This window comes from Chiloscyllium plagiosum, unplaced genomic scaffold (genome assembly GCF_037043375.1).
Source record: "Chiloscyllium plagiosum isolate Xiang-an unplaced genomic scaffold, Cpla_swu_hap1 HiC_scaffold_27, whole genome shotgun sequence".
NCBI lineage: Eukaryota > Metazoa > Chordata > Chondrichthyes > Orectolobiformes > Hemiscylliidae > Chiloscyllium > Chiloscyllium plagiosum.
In genome coordinates, this window is record NW_028270165.1 from 49,745,026 (window position 1) to 49,764,860 (window position 19,835).

The window sequence follows — 19,835 nt, forward strand, 5'->3', positions numbered from 1 at the left end:
GCCTGCTGTGTTTTTCCAGTACCACACTTCTCAACTCTGGTCTCCAGCATCTGCAGTCCTCACTTTTCCTAGTTGATCTTAACCTACTGCAAATCCTCTTGCAAGGTTGCCTACCTTGAAGAAGCTCTCCTCCTCCCTCTAAAATAGGTAGATTCGTATCCAGTTATGATCTGTTCAGTGTGGTGCATGCTCGAAAGACCAAATGGTCGACTCCTGCTCCCAATTCTCTCGCTGTGTCCAGGATAACAAGAGACCATAAGACAGGAGCAGAAATTAGGCCATTCAGCCCATCAGGTCTGCTCATACCACTCAATCGTGGCTAATAAGTTTATCAACCCCATACTCTCGCTTTCTCCCCGTAACCCTCAATCCCCTTGGCACTCAAGAAGTTACCTAGCTCTGTCTTAAATATCCTCAGTGACCTGGCCTCCATAGATTCACCGCTGTATGGCTGAAGAAGTTTCTCCTTATCTCCATTCTAAAAGGCCTTCTCTTTACTCTCAGGCTATGCTCTCGAGTCTTAGTCTCTCTGACCAATGGAAACATCTTCCCAACTTGCACTCTGTCCATGCTGTTTAGTATTCTGTATGTCTCAATTAGATATCCCCTGAGTTAATTAGCATGAACCAGACCCTTCAGAATGAGGTACAGCAGGGTTTAGATTCAACAAAGTGAGAATGGAGGGCTGTGGAATGGAGGTTTTCAGCTTTTAGGGAATATGAGAGGAAAGAGAGTTCACTCTAAATTAGAATTGATCGGATAAGCCAATGGGCCGAGGAGTGGCAGATGGAGTTTAATTTTGAGAAATGTGATGTTTACATTTTGGTAAGGAAATCCCGGCAGGACTGACACATGGAAGGGGAGTGTTGCGGAACAAAGAGACCTTGGGGTGCGGGTTCGTGGTTCTTTGAAAGTGGAGTTGCAGCTATATAGGAGAATGAAGATGGTGTTTGGTATGCTTTTCTTTATTGGTCAGAACATTGAGTACAGGAGTTGAGGTCATGTTCCTGCTGTACAGTATGTTGTTTAGGACACTTTTGGAATACTGCGTTTGGACACTATGGGCAATTTAGCATGGCAAATCTAAATCAAGGCCAGTAAGCAATGTCGTGATGTGGAAAGTGAACACCAGAGAAAGATAGAAAGGGACAAGGAGAATAAATTTACCAGCAATCAAAACTGGATTCTAAAGATGACAAAAATTGAAATTAAAAATGGTGTGTCTGAATGTGCGCTGTATTGTAACAAAGTGAATGAATTGACAGCACACATCGAAGAGAATAATTATGATCTGAGACTCCTTACATGGCTTAAGGGTGACAAGGATTGGATTCTGAATATGGAGGAGTAATCAAATGGGAAGCTAGGTAAAGGGTTGGTACTGCTAATCAAAGCACTGATCACAGGGTAGTCTGGTGTCAGCTTGGATTTCAGGTCCTGATTTCTCTATCCTCTGTTGATCTGCCTGTTCCCACAGAGTAAGATGTAGGTCTGTTCTCAGCTCTGCTGGATTTCTGCTGAAGCTTTGACCCGCTTTTATTCTTTCTGGAACAATAAAACATTCAGTTAGTCGCAACCCAACCCACAATCTCCCAACCTGTCAACCATCCAGACACATAGAGTAGTCATAGCAGGGAATCAAACAAGAAAAATGAAATAAAATTAGAAATGAATAGGTGCTCATGCTTAATGTTTGTTCGTGAGGAAGTAAACTAGAAATAGGGCTCTCCCAGGATTCTTCAAGTGCCCCACATCTCTCCCTTGCATCTAAGTATTTGTACCCAGCTGCAATATTTACACCGATGGGAATAAAGCATCTGTTGTCAAATAGACATAGAATTTACAGCACAGGAATAGACTTTTCTCTCTCTCATTCACACACACACACACAAAGACACCTTCATGGGGGTGAATTTGTGTTTGTGGCATTATATTTGCAGATTTGTTCTATTTTGCTCAAAAAATGCACAACCTGCAGGCAGTCAATACAAGTAATATTTTGTAAATTCCGCTGTGGAAACAGAACCAGTCTGACTGAAGATTGGGATACAGACAGACTCTGACCTCACACGTTTAATGCAGTGTTTGAGCTGAGATGTCACCTTTTGTTATAAAACCTTAAGTTATGTCGAAAATGGGCCTTACCTGAAGATCTGTGATTTACATATTAATGATAACTGCAAACCATTCTCAAAGATGAAAGACTTAATAATCCAGATACGTTCAATATATAATTGCAGTGGCAGGACACTAATGTTTTTCCATAAATTCTGTGCGTTATGATCTTATTCTCCACAACCACCTGATGAAGGAGCAGTGCTCTGAACACGAGTCCTTTCAAATAAACTTGTTGGACACTAAACTGGTGTTGTGATTTTTAAATTTGTCCAGGTTAGGGTAGATTGACCATGCTAAATTACCCATAGTGCCCAGGGATATGCAGATTAGGGTGGCTTGACCATGCTAAATTACCCATAACATCCAGGGATGTGCAGGTTAGGTGCAATAGTCAGGGGCAAATGTAGAGCAATGAGTGTGGGTGGGTTACTCCTCGGAGAGTCGATGTGGACTCGTTGGGCGAGTGGCCTGCTTCCACACTGCGGGGTGATTCTCTGATGGGAAGGGATTTTTTGCAAACAGTGCGGGCCAGCCGGTCGGCGGGCTGTCCGGAGCAGGCGCAGTGCGGGAACCCGCCGTCGTCATCACCCCGCCCCCTGTCCTCGGCTCTCGCTCCTCCCATTCATCCTGTTGATGACGTCACAACGCGGAAGTGGCCCGATCAGTTTCAGAGCGATATTCCCTCCCTTAAACAATGTTACAGTCCAGCAGGTTTAATTGGAAGCACACTAGCTTTCGGAGCGACGCTCCTTCATCAGGTGATAGTGAAGGGCTCGATCGTAACACAGAAATTATAGCAAAAATTTAGTGTGATGTAACTGAAATTATATATTGAAACATTGATTGTCTGTTAAGCCTTTCATCTATTACAGTGATAGTTTCACTTCTTTCATGTGTAAATCACAAAAACTTTTTTTTTGAAGTTGCATTCTCGGGTTAGCTGTTAACAATGGTGATAGCTAGACAATATGTTGAAGGTGTTGGCCCCCATCCTATCATCCGTCGACATTTCCGCCACTTCCAAACGGACCCCACCACCAGGGATATATTTCCCTCCCCTCCACTATCAACGTTCCGAAAATACCACTCCCTCAGTGACTCCTTCGTCAGGTCCACAACCCCCGCCAACCCAACCTCCACTCCCGGCACCTTCCCCTGCAACCGCAAGAAATGCAAAACTTACGCCCACACCTTCCCCACCCCCCCCCCCTTACTTCCCTCCAAGGCCCCAAGGGATCCTTCCATATCCACCACAAATTCACCTGCACCTCCACACACATCATTTACTGCATCCGCTGCACCCGATGTGGCCTCCTCTATATTGGGGAGACAGGCCACCTACTTGTGGAACGTTTCAGAGAACACCTCTGGGACACCCGGACCAACCAACCCAACCACCCCGTGGCTCAACACTTCAATTCCCCCTCCCACTCCATCAAGGACATGCAGGTCCTTGGACTCCTCCATCGCCAGACCATGGCAACACGACGGCTGGAGGAAGAGCGCCTCATCTTCCGGCTAGAAACCCTCCAACCACAAGGGATGAACTCAGATTTCTCCAGTTTCCTCATTTCCCATCCACCCACCTTGTCTCAGTCCCAACCCTCGAACTCAGCAGCACCTTCCTCACCTGCAATCTTCTTCCTGACCTCTCCGCCCCCACCCCCACTCCAGCCGATCACCCTCACCTTAACCTCCTTCCACCTATCACATTTCCAACGCCCCTCCCCCAAGTCCCATCTCCCTACCACTTTTTTTTAGCCTGCTTGGCACACTTTCCTCATTCCTGAAGAAGGGCTCATGCCCGAAACGTCGATTCTCCTGCTTCTTGGATGCTGCCTGACCTGCTGCGCTTTTCCAGCAACGCATTTTCAGCTCTGATCTCCAGCATCAGCAGTCCTCACTTTCTCCCCTGTGTTCTCTGTCTATCCTATGATGTTTAGATTGATTCTAATCTAAAAAGTAAGATCACGGAGTTTTACATAAATTCATGCAGTTTCTGAGCTCAGAGTTCTACATGAATGCATGCAGGTTTTGAGCAAAGTACAATGTAACCCTGCAAATACAAATTCACCCCACAAAATATATGTGTGCATGTGGGTCTTTGTCTGTCTGTGAGTGTGTGTGTGTCTGTCTGTCTGGGGTGGGGGTTGTGAGTCTGAGAAAGTGTATGTAGTGAGTGCAGAGTGTCTTAAGTGTGTGAAGGGGTGCTTGTGTGAGTGTGTGTGTCTATAAGGGTTTGTGTGGGTGTCTGTGTGTACCTGTGTCCGTGTGTATGTGAGAGTGTGTGTGTGTGTAGGAATATCTGTGTGTGTATGTGTGTGTGTGTGTGTGTGTGTGTGTGTGTGTGTGTGTGTGTAGTGCAATGGTGATCACCTGTAATGTGACATGAACCCAAGGTCCCGGTTGAGGCCCCCCCTATGGGTACCGAACTTAGCTATCAGCCTCTGCTTGACCACTTTTCTCTGCTGCCTGTCCCGAAGTCCACCTTGGAGAATGGTCACCCGAAGGTCCGTGGCTGAATGTCCTGGACCACTGAAGTGTTCCCCAACTGGGAGGGAACCCTCCTGTCTGTTGATTGTTGTGTGGTGCCCATTCATCCGTTGTCGTATCCTTTGCTCAGTTTCCCCAATGTACCATGCCTCCGGGCATCCTTGCCTGCATTGTGTAAGATAGACAACGTTAGCTGAGTCACATGAGCACCTGCCATGTACAAGGTGGGAGGTGTCCCCACACGTAATAGTGGTATCTATGTCCACAATCTGACACGTCCTGCAGCATCCACCATGACAGGGTTGTATGGAGTTGTCCTGAGAGCCGGGCAGTTTGCTACGAACAATGATCTGTTTGAGGTTTGGTGATTGTCTAAAGGCAAGTAGTGGAGGTGTGGGGAAGGTCTTGATGATGTGCTCATCCTCATTGATAATGTGTTGCAGGTCACGAAGAACATGGCGTAATTTTTCAGCTCCTGGGAAGTACTGAACAACGAAGCGTACCCTGTCAGTTGCAGCACGTATCTGTCTCCTGAGGAGGTCATTACGGTTCCTTGCTGTGGCACGTCGGAACTGGTGGTCGATGAGTTGAGCATCGTACCCCGTTCTTGTGAGGGCATCCTTGAGTACTTCCAGGTGTCCGTCACGTTCCTTCTCATCTGAGCAGATCCGGCGTATGCGTAGGGTTGTCCATAGAGCATGGCTATTTTAATATGTTTTGGGTGGAAGCTGGAGAAGTGTAGCATTGTGAGGTTGTCTGTGGGTTTGCGGTAGAGTGTGGTGCTGAGGTGTCCATCCTTGATGGAGACGCACGTGTCCAAGAATGAGACAGACAGTCGAGAGTAGTCCATGGTGAGTTTGATGGTGGGATGAAACTTGTTGATGTTACTGTGTAGTTTTATCAGTGACTCCTCGCCATGGGTCCAGAGGAAGAAAATATCGTCAATGTATCTTGTGTACAATGTTGGTTGGTGATCCTGCATAGAGAAGAAGTCGAGTTTGAACCTGTGCATAAAAATGTTGGCATATTGGGGTGCAAATTTGGTCCCCATGGCTGTTCCGTATGTCTGGGAAAAGAACTGGTTGTCAAAGGTGAAGACGTTGTGATCGAGGATAAAGCAGATGAGTTGTAGGATGGTGTTTGGAGACTGGCAGTTGTTGGTGTTGAGTACTGAGGCTGTTGCCGTGATGCCATCCTTGTGGGGGATGCTGGTGTAGAGTGCGGAAACGTCCATTGTGACGAGGAATGTTCCCGGTTCGACTGGTCCATGGGTGCTGAGTTTCTGTAAGAAATCTGTAGTGTCGCGACAGAAGCTGGAGATCCCCTGTACAATAGGTTTCAAGATGCCTTCCACATAGCTGGAGAGATTCTCACATAGGGTCCCATTGCCCGACACGATGGGACGTCCCAGTGTGTTGGCTTTGTGTACCTTTGGAAGACAGTAGAAGTCGCCTTCATGAGGAGTACGTGGGATGAGGGCGCGTAGGGAACTCTGAAGGATTGGATCCAAAGTTCTGATCAGTGTGTTTGATTCTCGGGTGTGTTCTTTGGTCGGATCAGCTGGTAGTTGCCTGTAGTGTTCCTAGTTGTTCAGTTGTCGGTACACTTCCTTTCAGTAATCTGTTCTATTCTGAATGACAATGTCATCAAACCAGCAGATAAAGGAGGAGCCAATATTGTGATTGGTTTTGAGAGTGTTGATGGCATTGCGCTGTGAACGGGTGATGTTTTGCTCTACCTTGTGGGTACGGCTGATGAATCTGGCATTTATATATTTCCTGACAGTTTGAGCATACATGTCAAGCCCAGGGCAGCGGCCCTCCGGTGGGGTCCACGTTGACACTTTCTTTGGTCGCTCCTCTACAGATCCCTGTGATGACTGTTCCAGTTCATCAGTAGGATCACTGCCGGCACCTTGAAAGAATTCCCGGAGTCTTATTCGTCTGATGAACTCCTCTGTGTCTGCTGCCAGAACCAACGGGTCCATTTTGGTGGTGGGGCAGAAGTTGAGACCCCTCCGTTAGGCAACTCTTCACATTGGGAGGTTGGGAATCTGTTCACTTGTAGCAACTGGAGTGAATCCAGGGAGGGAGCAGACTCTGCAATCTCAGGTATGGGACTTAATTACCCGGGTGAGGAGGGACAGAAGGATGGAGTGGGTTTGTTTTCCCTAGCGTGCCAGAGTCTGAAGGGTGACCTTATAAACTTTTATAAAATCATGATGGGCATGGATAGGGTAACTAGACCAGGTCTTTTCTTTGGGATAGGGGAGTCCACAACTAGAGGGTAGTATGTTTCGGGTGAGGGCAAGGCAGATGGAGAATTAAAAGACTTAAGGGACAACTTTTTCACAGTGTGGTGCGTGTAAGAAATGAGCTGGCAGAGAAAGTGGTGGAGGCTGGTACAATTACACCACTTAAAAGGCATCTGGATGGCTATATGAATAGGAAGGGATATGGGCCAAGTGCTGGCAAATGTGACCACATTTATTTAGGATATCTGGCCAGTATAGAAGAGTTTGACCAAAGTGTCTGTTTATGTGTTGTATATCGTTGTGACTCTGGCTTGCCACCAACATTTGCCATGTCTATCAGTTCAGTTTCTCTCTGGTGTCTGTATTAATGCCTTGATGTCTCATTTTGCTCCCGCATGCGTTTGTGTTCAGCTGAAGCTTCGTCATGGAGAAACCTGAGGAATTCTGCCCCGTGGAGAAACTGTGGAAGTGTGGCGACTGCAGAAAAGGCTTCTGTGTCCCATCTGCCCTGGAGATTCATTGACGCAGTCACACCGGGGAGAGGCCATTCTCCTGCCCTGAGTGCGGGAAGGGCTTTGCCCAGGCCTTGACCCTATTCACTCACCGGCGGATCCACACCGGGGAGAGGCCCTTCAGCTGCCCCGAGTGCAGGAAGGGCTTCAACAATACCTTCAACCTCCAGACCCACCGGCGGCTCCACATGGGGGAAGAGGCCATTCAGTTGCCCCGAGTGTGGGAAGGGCTTCAACAATACCTTCAACCTCCAGACCCACCGGCAGCTCCACATGGGGGAGAGGCCATTCAGTTGCCCCGAGTGTGGGAAGGGATTCAGTCAGGTGGGCAACTTGCGGAGGCACCAGCGGGTCCACACCAGAGAGAAGCCCTTCAGCTGCCCTGAGTGAGGGAAGGCCATCACCCTCTCCTCCCACCTGCGGAGGCACCAGTGAGTTCACATGGATTGAAGGAGTGACTGCCGAGTGCTGTTATTGACCGGATGATCAACCAGTTCCGGGGATCCCGGGTTCGAATCCCACAGCAGCAGATGGCGGATTTGGAATTCGGTCAGAAATCTGGAGTTCCGAATCTAACGATGAAACCATTTTCGGGGGTGGGGTAGGACCCTCATCTGATTCACTCACATCCTTTTAGGGAAGCAAACTGCTGTTGTGGGAAAGGATTCACTCAGTTGTCCCAGCTGCACCCTTTACCCGGTCTGGCCTACACGTGACTCCAGACCCACAGCAGTGCAGTTGACTCTACACTGCCCCTTCCTGGCAAAGGAGCGGGGAGAAACTTGGAGACAGGGTTTGGGTTGAAATTGCTGAGTGAGGCAATACTTCCTCCGGGTTAAGGCTGTATTGAGGATCCAATTACGAAGGGACAACTTCGTGCTGTCCAATAATAAAGACAGTGAGGTGGGGTAGGGGAGATATGTGGGCTTTGACCTTGAGCTGTTTAAAAAGCAGCTACCTTTTCTCTGCCTTTTTGCTGGGGAATCTGAAGCTGTAACAAAGTTGGGTCACAATAAAAGTTACCTGAACTTAACCACCAGGCTCAGACTCTCACTGAAAGCTTTGAGCTCCAAGAGGTTTTTGTTTTAAAGCTGCTCATTTCTTTCAGCCTCCTGCACTAAGTTTCCAATGTCGCAAATCAGATGGAGCAGTGAGTGAGTAGCCAGTATTGTTTGAAATTGTACATTTTTCAGGAGTGTAGAGTCTGTCGTTTCATCGGCGTTGTAAAGTTTATTGGCAGCATCGGGATGTTTGGGCTGCGTTCACGATGTGGACATGTCGGCGTTGGAATGGGGTGGACAAAATTAAAAGTTACACAACACCAGGTTATAGTCCAACAGGTTTATTTGGAAGCACATGCTTTTAGAGCACCACTCCTTCGTCAGGTGGTTGTGGAGAATGAGATCATGAGCACAGAACGTATAGCCAAAGGAATTGAGTGTCACGGAGATGTGATGCATTAAAGAAGTTTAGATTAAATCTTTCATCTTTTAGAATGGGTTTCTGTTCTTTGGTATGTTAATCCCAGAATTTGTTTTCAATTACATTCGAGAAAGTAATTTAAACATCAGGCTGACTTGACATTGGGACACAGACAGAAGTCACACCTACTGTTAGAAAAGCTCTGCATTTCAATTACATTCTGAAATTACTGATCTTTTACATTTGTATCATTTTAGCTATTCTCATTCAGAAACATCATTAAAGTCTGAAAGCATGTTCAATTTTTTAAGAGCTGTAAAATCTTTGAAACTTGCATTCAAATATGTGGAGTTAGGCCACAGCTCAGGACTGGCTGTAGGGGGTGAATGGCCTATTCCTCGTCTTGTGAAATTGGTTCTGACTGTGTTGAAATTGAGTTACAGAGCACAGCCACAAATCCTTCAGTCTAGGCCAACCAGATATCCTCAATTCATCTAGTGACCCATTTGCCAGTTTATGCCCCATATTCCCTCTAATCCTTTCCTATTCATACCACCATCCAAATGCCTTTTAAATGTTGGAATTGTAACAGCCTCCACCACTTCTTCCGGCAGCTCGTTCTATACACACACATCACCCTCTGTGTGAAAATGTTGCCCTGAGGTCCCTCATAAATCTCTCCCCTCTAACCCTGAACCTCTGCCCTCTAGTTTTGGACTCCCACCTCCCCCCACAATGGGGAAGAGACATAAAAACACAAAGGGGATAAAAATGTCGAGCCACATAGAATAAAAAAAATTGCGGCTCCACTCTTTATTTATTTTGTTGGCATTTGAACACTTACAATCTGTCCACAGGGCACACTACGCATGCTCATCGGTGTTAGCAAGTAGTACGCAGGTTTGCTAGTGTCAGCAAAACATTGCGCATGCTCATTGCTGTTTGCTGAAAAGGCGGGCGACCTTGTTTTGACGGACCAATAGTGAGCCCTGGAATACAGGAAGGAGCGTGGTCCTCCTGCCAATCAAAGCCCAGCCCTCTCTCCCCCCCCCCTCCCCCCATTGTCTGAAAGCGGAAGGTAGACCATGAGCTTCTGAAGCTGGTGCTGCTGCTGTTTCTGTCTCCCTGAGCTTCAGTCCAGACTGCAACTTCGTTCCTCTGTCCAACATCTGTGAGTACAGCACTCCCTTTTTCATTTTTTTTTTCATTCTCGGGTTCAGTTGTTGACTTGCAGCAACTGAAAGGAACGGGATTGAATCCAGGGAGGAGAGACACTGGAAAACAGACAGGAGGCTGGAAGAACACAATGGGAAGGGGAATTAAAATGGGTGGTGACTGGGAAGTCCGGACGGCCTCTGTGGACCTGGCTGCGATGCTCTGTGAACCATTCCCCGAGTTTATGCTCGGTCTTCCTGGTGTAGAGAAGACCACAACTGTCAAACACATGACAAATACAGTACCACAATGTGAAGTTATAGCCTTCGCTGTGGGGAAAAAAAGCATAAAGGAGGTGTATTGTTTAAATGGCGATTTATTGGGATATGGAGAAAGTGAGGACTGCAGATGTTGGAGATCGGAGTTGAAAAGTGTGGCGCTGGAAAAGCACAGCAGGTCAGACAGCATCCAAGCAGCAGGAGAGTTGGTGTTTCTGGCCCGAGCCCTTCTTCAGGAATGATGTGTGGATGGACAAAGGGGCCTCAGTGTCCTCCTACACCAGTCACTGCCAGTTGTCAGACAGGTGCAGCAAGCAATCAGCAAAAGGAATTCGGATCGGAAGTGGGGATATCTTCCTGCAGTTAGGGGGTCATTGAATATATTCAAGGCTGAGTTCATCTGATTTTTGAACAACAAAGTGGACGGTTATAGGGGAAGGGAAGGCAAGAACATGGTTTTAAGACCAGTACAGAACAGTTCGAGTCATACAGCACAGAAGCAGACCCTCCAGTCCAACAAGTTCATGCTGACTATATTCACAAACTTAAACTAGTTCCACCTGCCTGTGTTTGGCCCATATTCCTCTGAACCTTTTGTATTCATGTACTTATTCAAATGTCTTTTAAATGTTGTAACTGTACCTACATCCACCATTTCCTCTGGACATTCATTCCACACACAAACCACTCTCCATGTACAAAAAGATGCCCCACCTGCCTTTTTAAAATCTGTCTCCTCTCACCTTCACATTTGCTGCCTAATCTTGAAACCCCCCACCCTCTGGAAAGGATACCCGCCGTTCACCTCATCTATGTCCCTCATGATTTTATAAATCTCTCGAATGTCAACGCTCAACCTCCTGTGCTCCAGTGAAAAAAAGTCCCTGCCTATGCACCAAGATGTTGGGAGATTCATATCCAGTTATGATCTGTTCAATGCTGGTGCAAGATCAGAAGACCAAATGGCCTACTCCTGCTCCCAATTCTCTGTGTCCAGGACAGCAAGAGACCATAAGACACAGGAGCAGAAATGAGGCCATTCAGCCCATCGGGTGTGCTCCGCCATCATTTAATCATGGCTGCTCGGTTTCTCAACCCCATTTTCCTGTGTCTCCCCAAAACCCTTGATTCCCCCTTTATTCTCAAACCTATCTATCTCAGTCTTAAATATCCTTAGTGACCTGGATCCTCCACAGCCTTCTGTGGCAGTGAGTTCCATAGATTCACTACTCTCTGGCTGAACAGGTTTCTCCTTATCTCTGTTCTCAAAGGTTTTCCCTTCACATTAAGGCTGGGCCCTTAGGTTCTAGTCTCTCCTATCAATGGAAACATCCTTCCAACACCACTCTGTCCAGGCCGTTCAGGATTCTGTATGTTTCAATGTGTAGGCCTGTTAACCAGCATGAACCAGACCCTTCAGGATGATGTACAGCAGGGATTAGGTTCAGCAAATTGAGAATGGAGGGAGAGTGTGTGGGATAGAGATTTTCAGCTTGGAGGGAATAAGAGAGAAAAGAGATTTGCTATAAATTAGAATTGGCTGAGGACTGGTAGATGGAGTTTAATTTTGAGAGGTTGAGGTGTTATATTTTGGTCAAGCAATCCAGACAGGACTGACACAGTTAAGGGGAGTGTTGTAGAACAAAGAGACCTTGGAGTGCAGGTTCATAGTTCCGTGAAAATGCAGTCTCAGTTGGATAGGATAGTGAAGGTGGCGTTCGGTGTGAAGATGAAGAGGAGCTCCTTTTCCTGGTGAGTAGTGAAGGAAGCCCAAGGAAGCAGTACAGGCAGCTTCGTTAAGTATATTCAAATCACAGTTGAATGGGTATTTGCAATGATAGAGGAATGAAGGGTAGTTGCGACATTGCAGGGAGGAGGAGCTGAGTCTATGGATAGATCAGCTCTGATCTAAATGAATGGCGGAGCAGGCTGGATGGGCCAAATGACCTACTCCTGCTTCTATTACAATGAAACTATAACCCTTCATTTCCCATGGCTAACCCACCTAACCTGCACATCCCTGGACACTATAGGCAATTTAGCATAGCCAATCCAAATCCAGGCCGGTGAGCAATGTAGTGATGTGGAAAATAAATATCAGAGAACGAGAGAAAGGGACAAGGAGAGTAAATATTCCAGCAATCAAAACTGGATTCTAAAGATCACAAAAATTGAAACTAAAAACAATGTTTCTGAATGTGTGCTGCATTGCAACAAAAGTGAATGAATTGACTGCACACACCGAAAAGAACAATAATGATCGGAGACTCCTTACAAAGACATGGCTTCAGGATGACAAGGATTGGATCCTGAATATCGAGGGGGTAGTCAGACGGGAAGCGAGGTAAAGGTAGAGGGTTGGCACTGTTAATCAAAGCACTGATCACAGGGTAGTCTGGTGTCAGCTCGGGTTTTAGGGCCTGATTTCTCTGTCCTCTGTTGATCTCCTTGTTTGCACAGAGTAAGATGTCAGTCTGTTCTCGGCTCTGCTGGATTTTTGCTGAAGCTTTCAAGCCCCTTTTATACCTTCCAGAACAATAAAACATTGTCAATTGAAACCCAACTCACAATCTCCCAGCCAGTCAATCAACCGGACAGAGTATAGTCAGAGCAGGGAATCAAAGAAGAAAAAATGGAACACAATTAGAAATGAATAGGTGCTCGTTCTTAATGTTTATTCATTAGGAAGTAAACCAGAAATAGGGCTCTCCCAAGATTCTGATAGTGCCCTACTTGAGGAATTCTCTCTCCCTTCGATGTAACTATTAGTATGGTTGGGGCAAAGTAACTCGTGTGTCAGATTGTTTAAAGCAAAGTAGTCAGGAGAGGAGACCATGGAAATACCTCTTAGTTCAAAACAAAGTCTGACATATTCCAATAAAATACAGAATGTTACAAGTTTTATGGTAAAACACAAGCCCACTCTCCATTAATTATGCAACTGAGGGGCAGTTGTAAGGTTCACATACATTGTCCAGACCTACATTTCTTAATGTTTATAAAACAGAATGTTATCTTATTCTGCAGGTTCAGCTCAGCTCGAATTACTGATAAGGGACAGAGAGAACCAATCCATCATTCTATGAAGCAGCACAGTCTAATGGCCTGAGGAGCAGAGACAGTCTGCAGCTGCAAGGTCAGGCTATCAAAACAGAATTCCTTAGCCAGGGCTCAGACAGCATTATGTTAACAGGCTACATTTTACTGCAAACATTGCTTTGTGACAAAATGACTTTGCCACAGTTTTGTGGCAATTTTGGTCAAATTCTCCCACAGTCCCTCCTTTTTATTAAAAAGAAGAGATTGTGGGTGTCAGCAAAAGGGGGATTGTCATGGGGTGGTGGTTGGAGATCAGACAGATAGTCCTCGGGTTCAGTAAGGACAGGGACAGACAGCTCCAGGGATTGGGAATCATTATCAGTAAGGGGGAAATCTCGGCATCTGAGAGATCGCTGGAGAGGAGGGCCACAACAGTGAACTGAGCCGAGCACAGGATTGTCTGCGGGGTGACTTTGATTTCCAGTCGAGCAGTTCCAAAGGCAGGGGGAAAGAAAGCTGCAAGTTGCTTAAACTCCATAAGGGCTCGCTTGGTACGAGTTTGGGATGGATGGGGATATGGGCACATACTCAGCAGCTAGAGTGGTTGACCTACTGTGTATACAGAAAAGCATTAAAGTGTAATTCCCATTTACTAGAGGTTATCAGGCCCAATCAAACACAGTTAGTGAAAGAAAGATAAGGAGTGCAGTGAAAGGCAGAACGATCAAACTAAAATTTACAAGTTAACACGCTTCAGCTCTTTTCCTCGCTGCTTTCTGAAAATCCAGGTGCCAACAAGTTTGTAACAGAGTATTAACCATTCCCTCCTTGCCCAAGTGTGTACAATAATGCACATAATCAACTAAAATAGGCAGCAGCAGCAAAGAAGGAATACAAACCAGTCTAGCAGGGGTCACCCAGATTTTGGTTCGGGTGTGGAGGGAGTACCCTATTTGAGACCATAGTTTGTGCTCTTCAGCAGGGGCTTCCCCTGTGATTTCAGTGCCAGACCCAGGAGAATGTGCATTCAAACCAGATTACAAAGTGTTAACCTTTCTGCAAGCTGCAGGGTGTTGGCACTGAGGCAGTCTCTCCCTATCTGTCTGTCTCTCTGCCTGCATGGCTTTCTCTCTCTCTCCTTCTGCCTGCCTGCGCCTCTCCCTCTCTCTCTCTGCCTGCCTGCGCCTCTCCCTCTCTCTCTCTGCCTGCCTGCGCCTCTCCCTCTCTCTCTCTCTGCCTGCCTGCGCCTCTCCCTCTCTCTCTCTCTGCCTGCCTGCGCCTCTCCCTCTCTCTCTCTCTGCCTGCCTGCGCCTCTCCCTCTCTCTCTCTCTGCCTGCCTGCGCCTCTCCCTCTCTCTCTCTCTCTGCCTGCCTGCGCCTCTCCCTCTCTCTCTCTCTGCCTGCCTGCGCCTCTCCCTCTCTCTCTCTGCCTGCCTGCGCCTCTCTCTCTCTCTCTCTCTCTGCCTGCGCCTCTCTCTCTCTCTCTCTCTGCCTGCCTGCGCCTCTCTCTCTCTCTCTCTCTGCCTGCCTGCGCCTCTCTCTCTCTCTCTCTCTCTGCCTGCCTGCGCCTCTCTCTCTCTCTCTCTCTCTGCCTGCCTGCGCCTCTCTCTCTCTGCCTGCCTGCGCCTCTCTCTCTCTCTCTCTCTGCCTGCGCCCCTCTCTCTCTCTCTGCCTGCGCCCCTCTCTCTCTCTCTGCCTGCCTGCCTGCCTGCGTCTCTCTCTCTCTCTCTCTCTGCCTGCCTGCGCCTCTCTCTCTCTCTCTCTCTCTCTGCCTGCCTGCGCCTCTCTCTCTCTCTCTCTCTCTGCCTGCCTGCGCCTCTCTCTCTCTCTCTCTCTCTCTCTGCCTGCCTGCGCCTCTCTCTCTCTCTCTCTCTCTCTGCCTGCCTGCACCCCTCTCTCTCTCTCTCTCTCTCTCTCTGCCTGCCTGCGCCCCTCTCTCTCTCTCTGCCTGCCTGCCTGCGCCTCTCTCTCTCTCTCTCTGCCTGCCTGCGCCTCTCTCTCTCTGCCTGCCTGCGCCTCTCTCTCTCTCTCTCTGCCTGCCTGCGCCCCTCTCTCTCTCTCTCTGCCTGCCTGCGCCCCTCTCTCTCTCTGCCTGCCTGCCTGCCTGCGCCTCTCTCTCTCTCTCTCTGCCTGCCTGCGCCTCTCTCTCTCTCTCTCTCTCTCTGCCTGCCTGCGCCTCTCTCTCTCTCTCTCTCTCTCTGCCTGCCTGCGCCTCTCTCTCTCTCTCTCTCTCTCTCTCTGCCTGCCTGCGCCTCTCTCTCTCTCTCTCTCTGCCTGCCTGCACCCCTCTCTCTCTCTCTCTCTCTCTCTCTGCCTGCCTGCGCCCCTCTCTCTCTCTCTGCCTGCCTGCCTGCGCCTCTCTCTCTCTCTCTCTCTGCCTGCCTGCGCCTCTCTCTCTCTCTCTCTCTGCCTGCCTGCACCCCTCTCTCTCTCTCTCTCTCTCTGCCTGCCTGCGCCTCTCTCTCTCTCTCTCTGCCTGCCTGCACCCCTCTCTCTCTCTCTCTGCCTGCCTGCGCCCCTCTCTCTCTCTCTGCCTGCCTGCCTGCGCCTCTCTCTCTCTCTCTCTCTGCCTGCCTGCGCCTCTCTCTCTCTCTCTCTCTCTGCCTGCCTGCACCCCTCTCTCTCTCTCTCTCTCTGCCTGCCTGCGCCTCTCTCTCTGCCTGCCTGCACCCCTCTCTCTCTCTCTCTCTCTGCCTGCCTGCGCCTCTCTCTCTCTCTCTGTCTGCCTGCGTCTCTCTCTCTGTCTGCCTTCGCCTCTCTCTCTGCCTGCCTGCGCCTCTTTCTCTCTCTCTCTCTCTCTCTGCCTGCCTGCGCCCCTCTCTCTGCCTGCCTGCGCCCCTCTCTCTGCCTGCCTGCGCCCCTCTCTCTGCCTGCCTACGACCCCCCCCTCCCTACGCACCTCTCTCTCTCTGTAACATTCTCCAACTTTCTTCATATCTGTTTGTCAGCTTTTATTTATTCCTACTTTCCAAGGGTAATGAGGCACTCACATTCCAGAACAGCCCAAGTTAGGGAGTTGAGCCTCATAAATCCTGGCTGTGACGCATAGCTGCTTAACCAAGTGTGCAAACTCTAAATACCTCTCAGCCATTCTATTTGCAAATCGAACACTGTTTTCAATCAAGTTATTTGTTTCTCTACATGAGTCCACAACCCAGGGGAAGTACAACGGAGTCTTTAATAGTTGCCCAATGTGTCCTGTATGTCGAATTCATTCAAGTCTGGACATCCTGAAGCGAGCAATTATACTCACTGCAGATTTCTACTCGGCAATTAAAACTAATGTTGGGCACTCGAACAGATCAGGGGCATCTTGAAGCATGCCATGGACCTCCGTGTGAGTGCAGGGTTTGTCAAATAGGGTTTCACCTCTCAAAACCCTGGGGCAAGCAAATTCATTATTACTAACTTTGTAAAGCACAAGTGCTCTCAGCAACATTATGTCCAGATGCTAGGACCCTGTTGAGTATCTTGTGGCTGAGTAGCGAGAATTGTATCAGCATTTCTAACAGCATTTTTGACCCTGGCCAGCTTTCCCTTTTATTTTGGACACAACAGAAGCAGCAAGTACCTTCTATATTTCCCCTCTCAAAGGATATCGGCCGGTGACCTGGCAGGACCAGGGTATCTCCTGCCTGACTCGCCAACTGTGGGGGATGGAAAGAATTTGTTTATCAGGGAGCAGTAAAGCTGCAGGCCAACCGTCTCCGCTTAGCCTGGGAAACATAAGCTTTAGCAAGCAGGCCCTAAGATGAGAGTCAAAATGGTTTCCAGACTTTTAATATGTGACAAAATGGCTGACCCAAATCTAACAATTCTCCCACATCCTTGCAGGGAATAAAACAAGAATAATGGAACAAAATTACAAATGAATACAGGCTCGTGCTTAATGTTTGTTCATGAAGTGAACCAGAAATAGGATCTCCCGGGATTTATATGGTGCCCTACTTGGGGAATTTTGTCTCCCTTACATCTAACTATTAGTACCCAGCTATGATTTACAACAACATTGACAGCAACAGAAATAAAGCATCTGTTATCAAACAGTTTAGAAATATACAGCACAGAAATAGACTTTTTTTTCTCTTTCATGCACATAAACACGTATAAGTCTTGTATTCTTATACAAGAATTTCTGGGATTTACAGAGAATGATAACTGCAACCCATTCTAAAAGATGAAAGACTTAACAATCCAGGTTTGTTCAATATATCATTTCAATGGCAGGACACTATAATGCATTTCTATAAATTCTGTGTCTTATGATCTTATTCTCCGCAACAACCTGATGAAGGATCAGCATTCCGAAAGCAAATGCTTCCAAATAAACCCATTGAACACTCACCTGGTGTTGTGTGATTTTTAACTTTGTCCAGGTTAGGATGGATTGACCGTGCTAAATTACATAGTGCCCAGGAATGTGCAGGTTAGATGCATTAATCAGGAGGTGAATGTTGATCAATAGGGGTAGGGGAATGGGTGTGGGTGGGTTACCCTTCGGAGGGTCGGGGTGGAGACTCGTTGGGCCGAGTGGCCAGCTTCCAGACTATGGGGATTCTCTGAAGGGAAGGGGTTATCACAAACTCTTTGTTTTTATTTGCTTCCCAAAAGCAGACCTGCTTATCTCTCAGCAGTATCCCAGTGTTGTGAAAGATATTAACCTTCAGGTGGAATTATCCAAAATTCAGAGAGAAGTCAGTCTTGACGTTTTTGCTTTTCTGCCCCTGTAAGATCCTGAATCAGCACCTTCAGGAGAATTAGTTAGAACGGAGTGAGAACAGAGGGGGAGAGAGAGTGGGATGGTGCTTTCAATTTTGTGGAATAACAAAAGAAAATATTCCACAGAAAGTAGAATTCCTTGTTCAGAATTTCTACCCTGGGCTGGCAGTGATGACCTTTGTAATCTCTTTTTACAGAGTATTTGAAGATCTGAAGACGGAAGTTTCAAAATCAACAGATAAAGGGCTTATGCCCGAAATGTCGATTCTCCTGCTCCTCAGATGCTGCCTGACCTGCTGTGCTTTTCCATCGCTGCACATTTCAACACTGACTCTCCAGCGTCTGCAGTCCTCACTTTGATGTCAATGTCTGACAGTCACTCAATCCATCGGGACCACAACGGTTTTCAACTATGATTCTGTGAGAAGGAGCAAAGCTGTTTGGCTCCTGTTTGAGCATGTTTTCAGCATCCGTGGGACTGGATGAGAGACCCTACTATTGCAGCGCACTGAGTGTGGAGCCTGAAGCAGTTATACAGCCTGGAAAGAGGAATTCACGGTAGAGAGGGGCTCCACACACATTTGTGTGTGGCTGAAACCTCGGCCATGGAGAAACCCGAGGATGCCCACCCCGTGGAGAAACGATGGAAGTGTGGTGACTGCGGGAAAGGCTTCCATTTTCTATCTGCCCTGGAGATTCATCAGCGCAGCCACACCGGGGAGAGGCCATTCCCCTGCCCTGACTGTGGGAAGGGCTTCAGCAATTCCACCAACCTGCTGACCCACCGACGGGTCCACACGGGGGAGAGGCCCTTCAGCTGCCCAGAGTGTGGGAAGGCCTTTGCCCAGGCCTCCAACCTGCTGAGGCACCAGCGGATCCACATGGGGGTGAGGCCATTCCCCTGCCCTGAGTGCGGGAAGGCCTTCAGCAATTCCTTCCACCTGCTAACCCACCAGCGGGTCCACACAGGGGAGAAGCCCTTCAGTTGTCCTGAGTGTGGGAAGGCCTACAGCAATTCCTCCAGCTTGCTGACCCACCAGCGGGTCCACGCAGGGGAGAGGCCCTTCAGCTGCCCCGAGTGCGGGAAGGCCTTCAGCGATTCCTCCACCCTGCTGAGGCACCAGCGGATCCACACGGGGGAGAGGCCGTTCCACTGCCCTGAGTGTGGGAAGGCATTCCGTGATTCCTCTGACTTGCTGAAGCACCGGCGGGTCCACATGGGGGAGAGGCCCTTCAGCTGCCCCGAGTGCAGGAAAGCCTTCAGCAATTCCTTCTACCTGCTGAGGCATCAGTGGGTTCACACGGGGGAGAGGCCCTTCAGCTGCCCCGAGTGTGGGAAGGCCTACAGCAATTCCGCCCACCTGCTGACCCACCAGCGGGTCCACACGGGGGAGAGGCCCTTCAGCTGCCCCGAATGCGGGAAGGCCTTCAGCGATTCCTCCACCCTGCTGAGGCACCAGCGGGTCCACACGGGGGAGAGGCCCTTCCGTTGCCCTGAGTGTGGGAAGGCATTCCGTGATTCCTCCTCCCTGCTGAGGCACCAGCGGGTCCACACGGGGGAGAGGCCCTTCAGCTGCCCTGAGTGCAGGAAGGCCTTCAGCGATTCCTTCTACCTGCTGAGGCACCGGCGGGTCCACACCCGGGAGAGGCCCTTCAGCTGCCCCGAGTGCGGGAAAAGCTTTGCCCAGGTCTCCAACCTGCTGGCCCACCAGCGGGTCCACACGGGGGAGAAGCCCTTCAGCTGCCCCAAGTGCGGGAAGGGCTTCACCCGGTCCTCCCACTTGCGGAGCCACCAGCGAGTTCATGTGCCATCGCAGGGTGATTGAAGGAGTGACGGCCGAGTGCC

The 19,835-nt window shown here is 48.7% G+C and overlaps 1 protein-coding gene and 1 long non-coding RNA gene across 2 annotated transcripts in view; one reads left to right on the top strand and one right to left on the bottom strand.

The window, feature by feature from the left end:
• Window positions 1-946: 946 nt before the first annotated feature.
• Window positions 947-4,766, bottom strand: LOC148143984 (uncharacterized). Its single transcript, XR_015751368.1, has 2 exons — window positions 4,495-4,766; window positions 947-1,545 (listed from the first exon to the last, which is right to left on the bottom strand). It is a non-coding gene; the product is annotated as an uncharacterized LOC148143984 (long non-coding RNA).
• A 5,074-nt stretch (window positions 4,767-9,840) lies between these two features.
• LOC148143985 (uncharacterized) overlaps window positions 9,841-19,835 on the top strand; it is a 143,320-nt gene continuing 133,325 nt past the window's right edge. Inside the window, exons 1-2 of the mRNA XM_087975718.1 lie at window positions 9,841-9,970; window positions 18,187-19,794. Coding sequence (XP_087831844.1) covers window positions 18,595-19,794 — 1,200 coding nt within the window. The 5' untranslated portion in view covers window positions 9,841-9,970; window positions 18,187-18,594. The remainder of the gene's footprint in view (window positions 9,971-18,186; window positions 19,795-19,835) is intronic.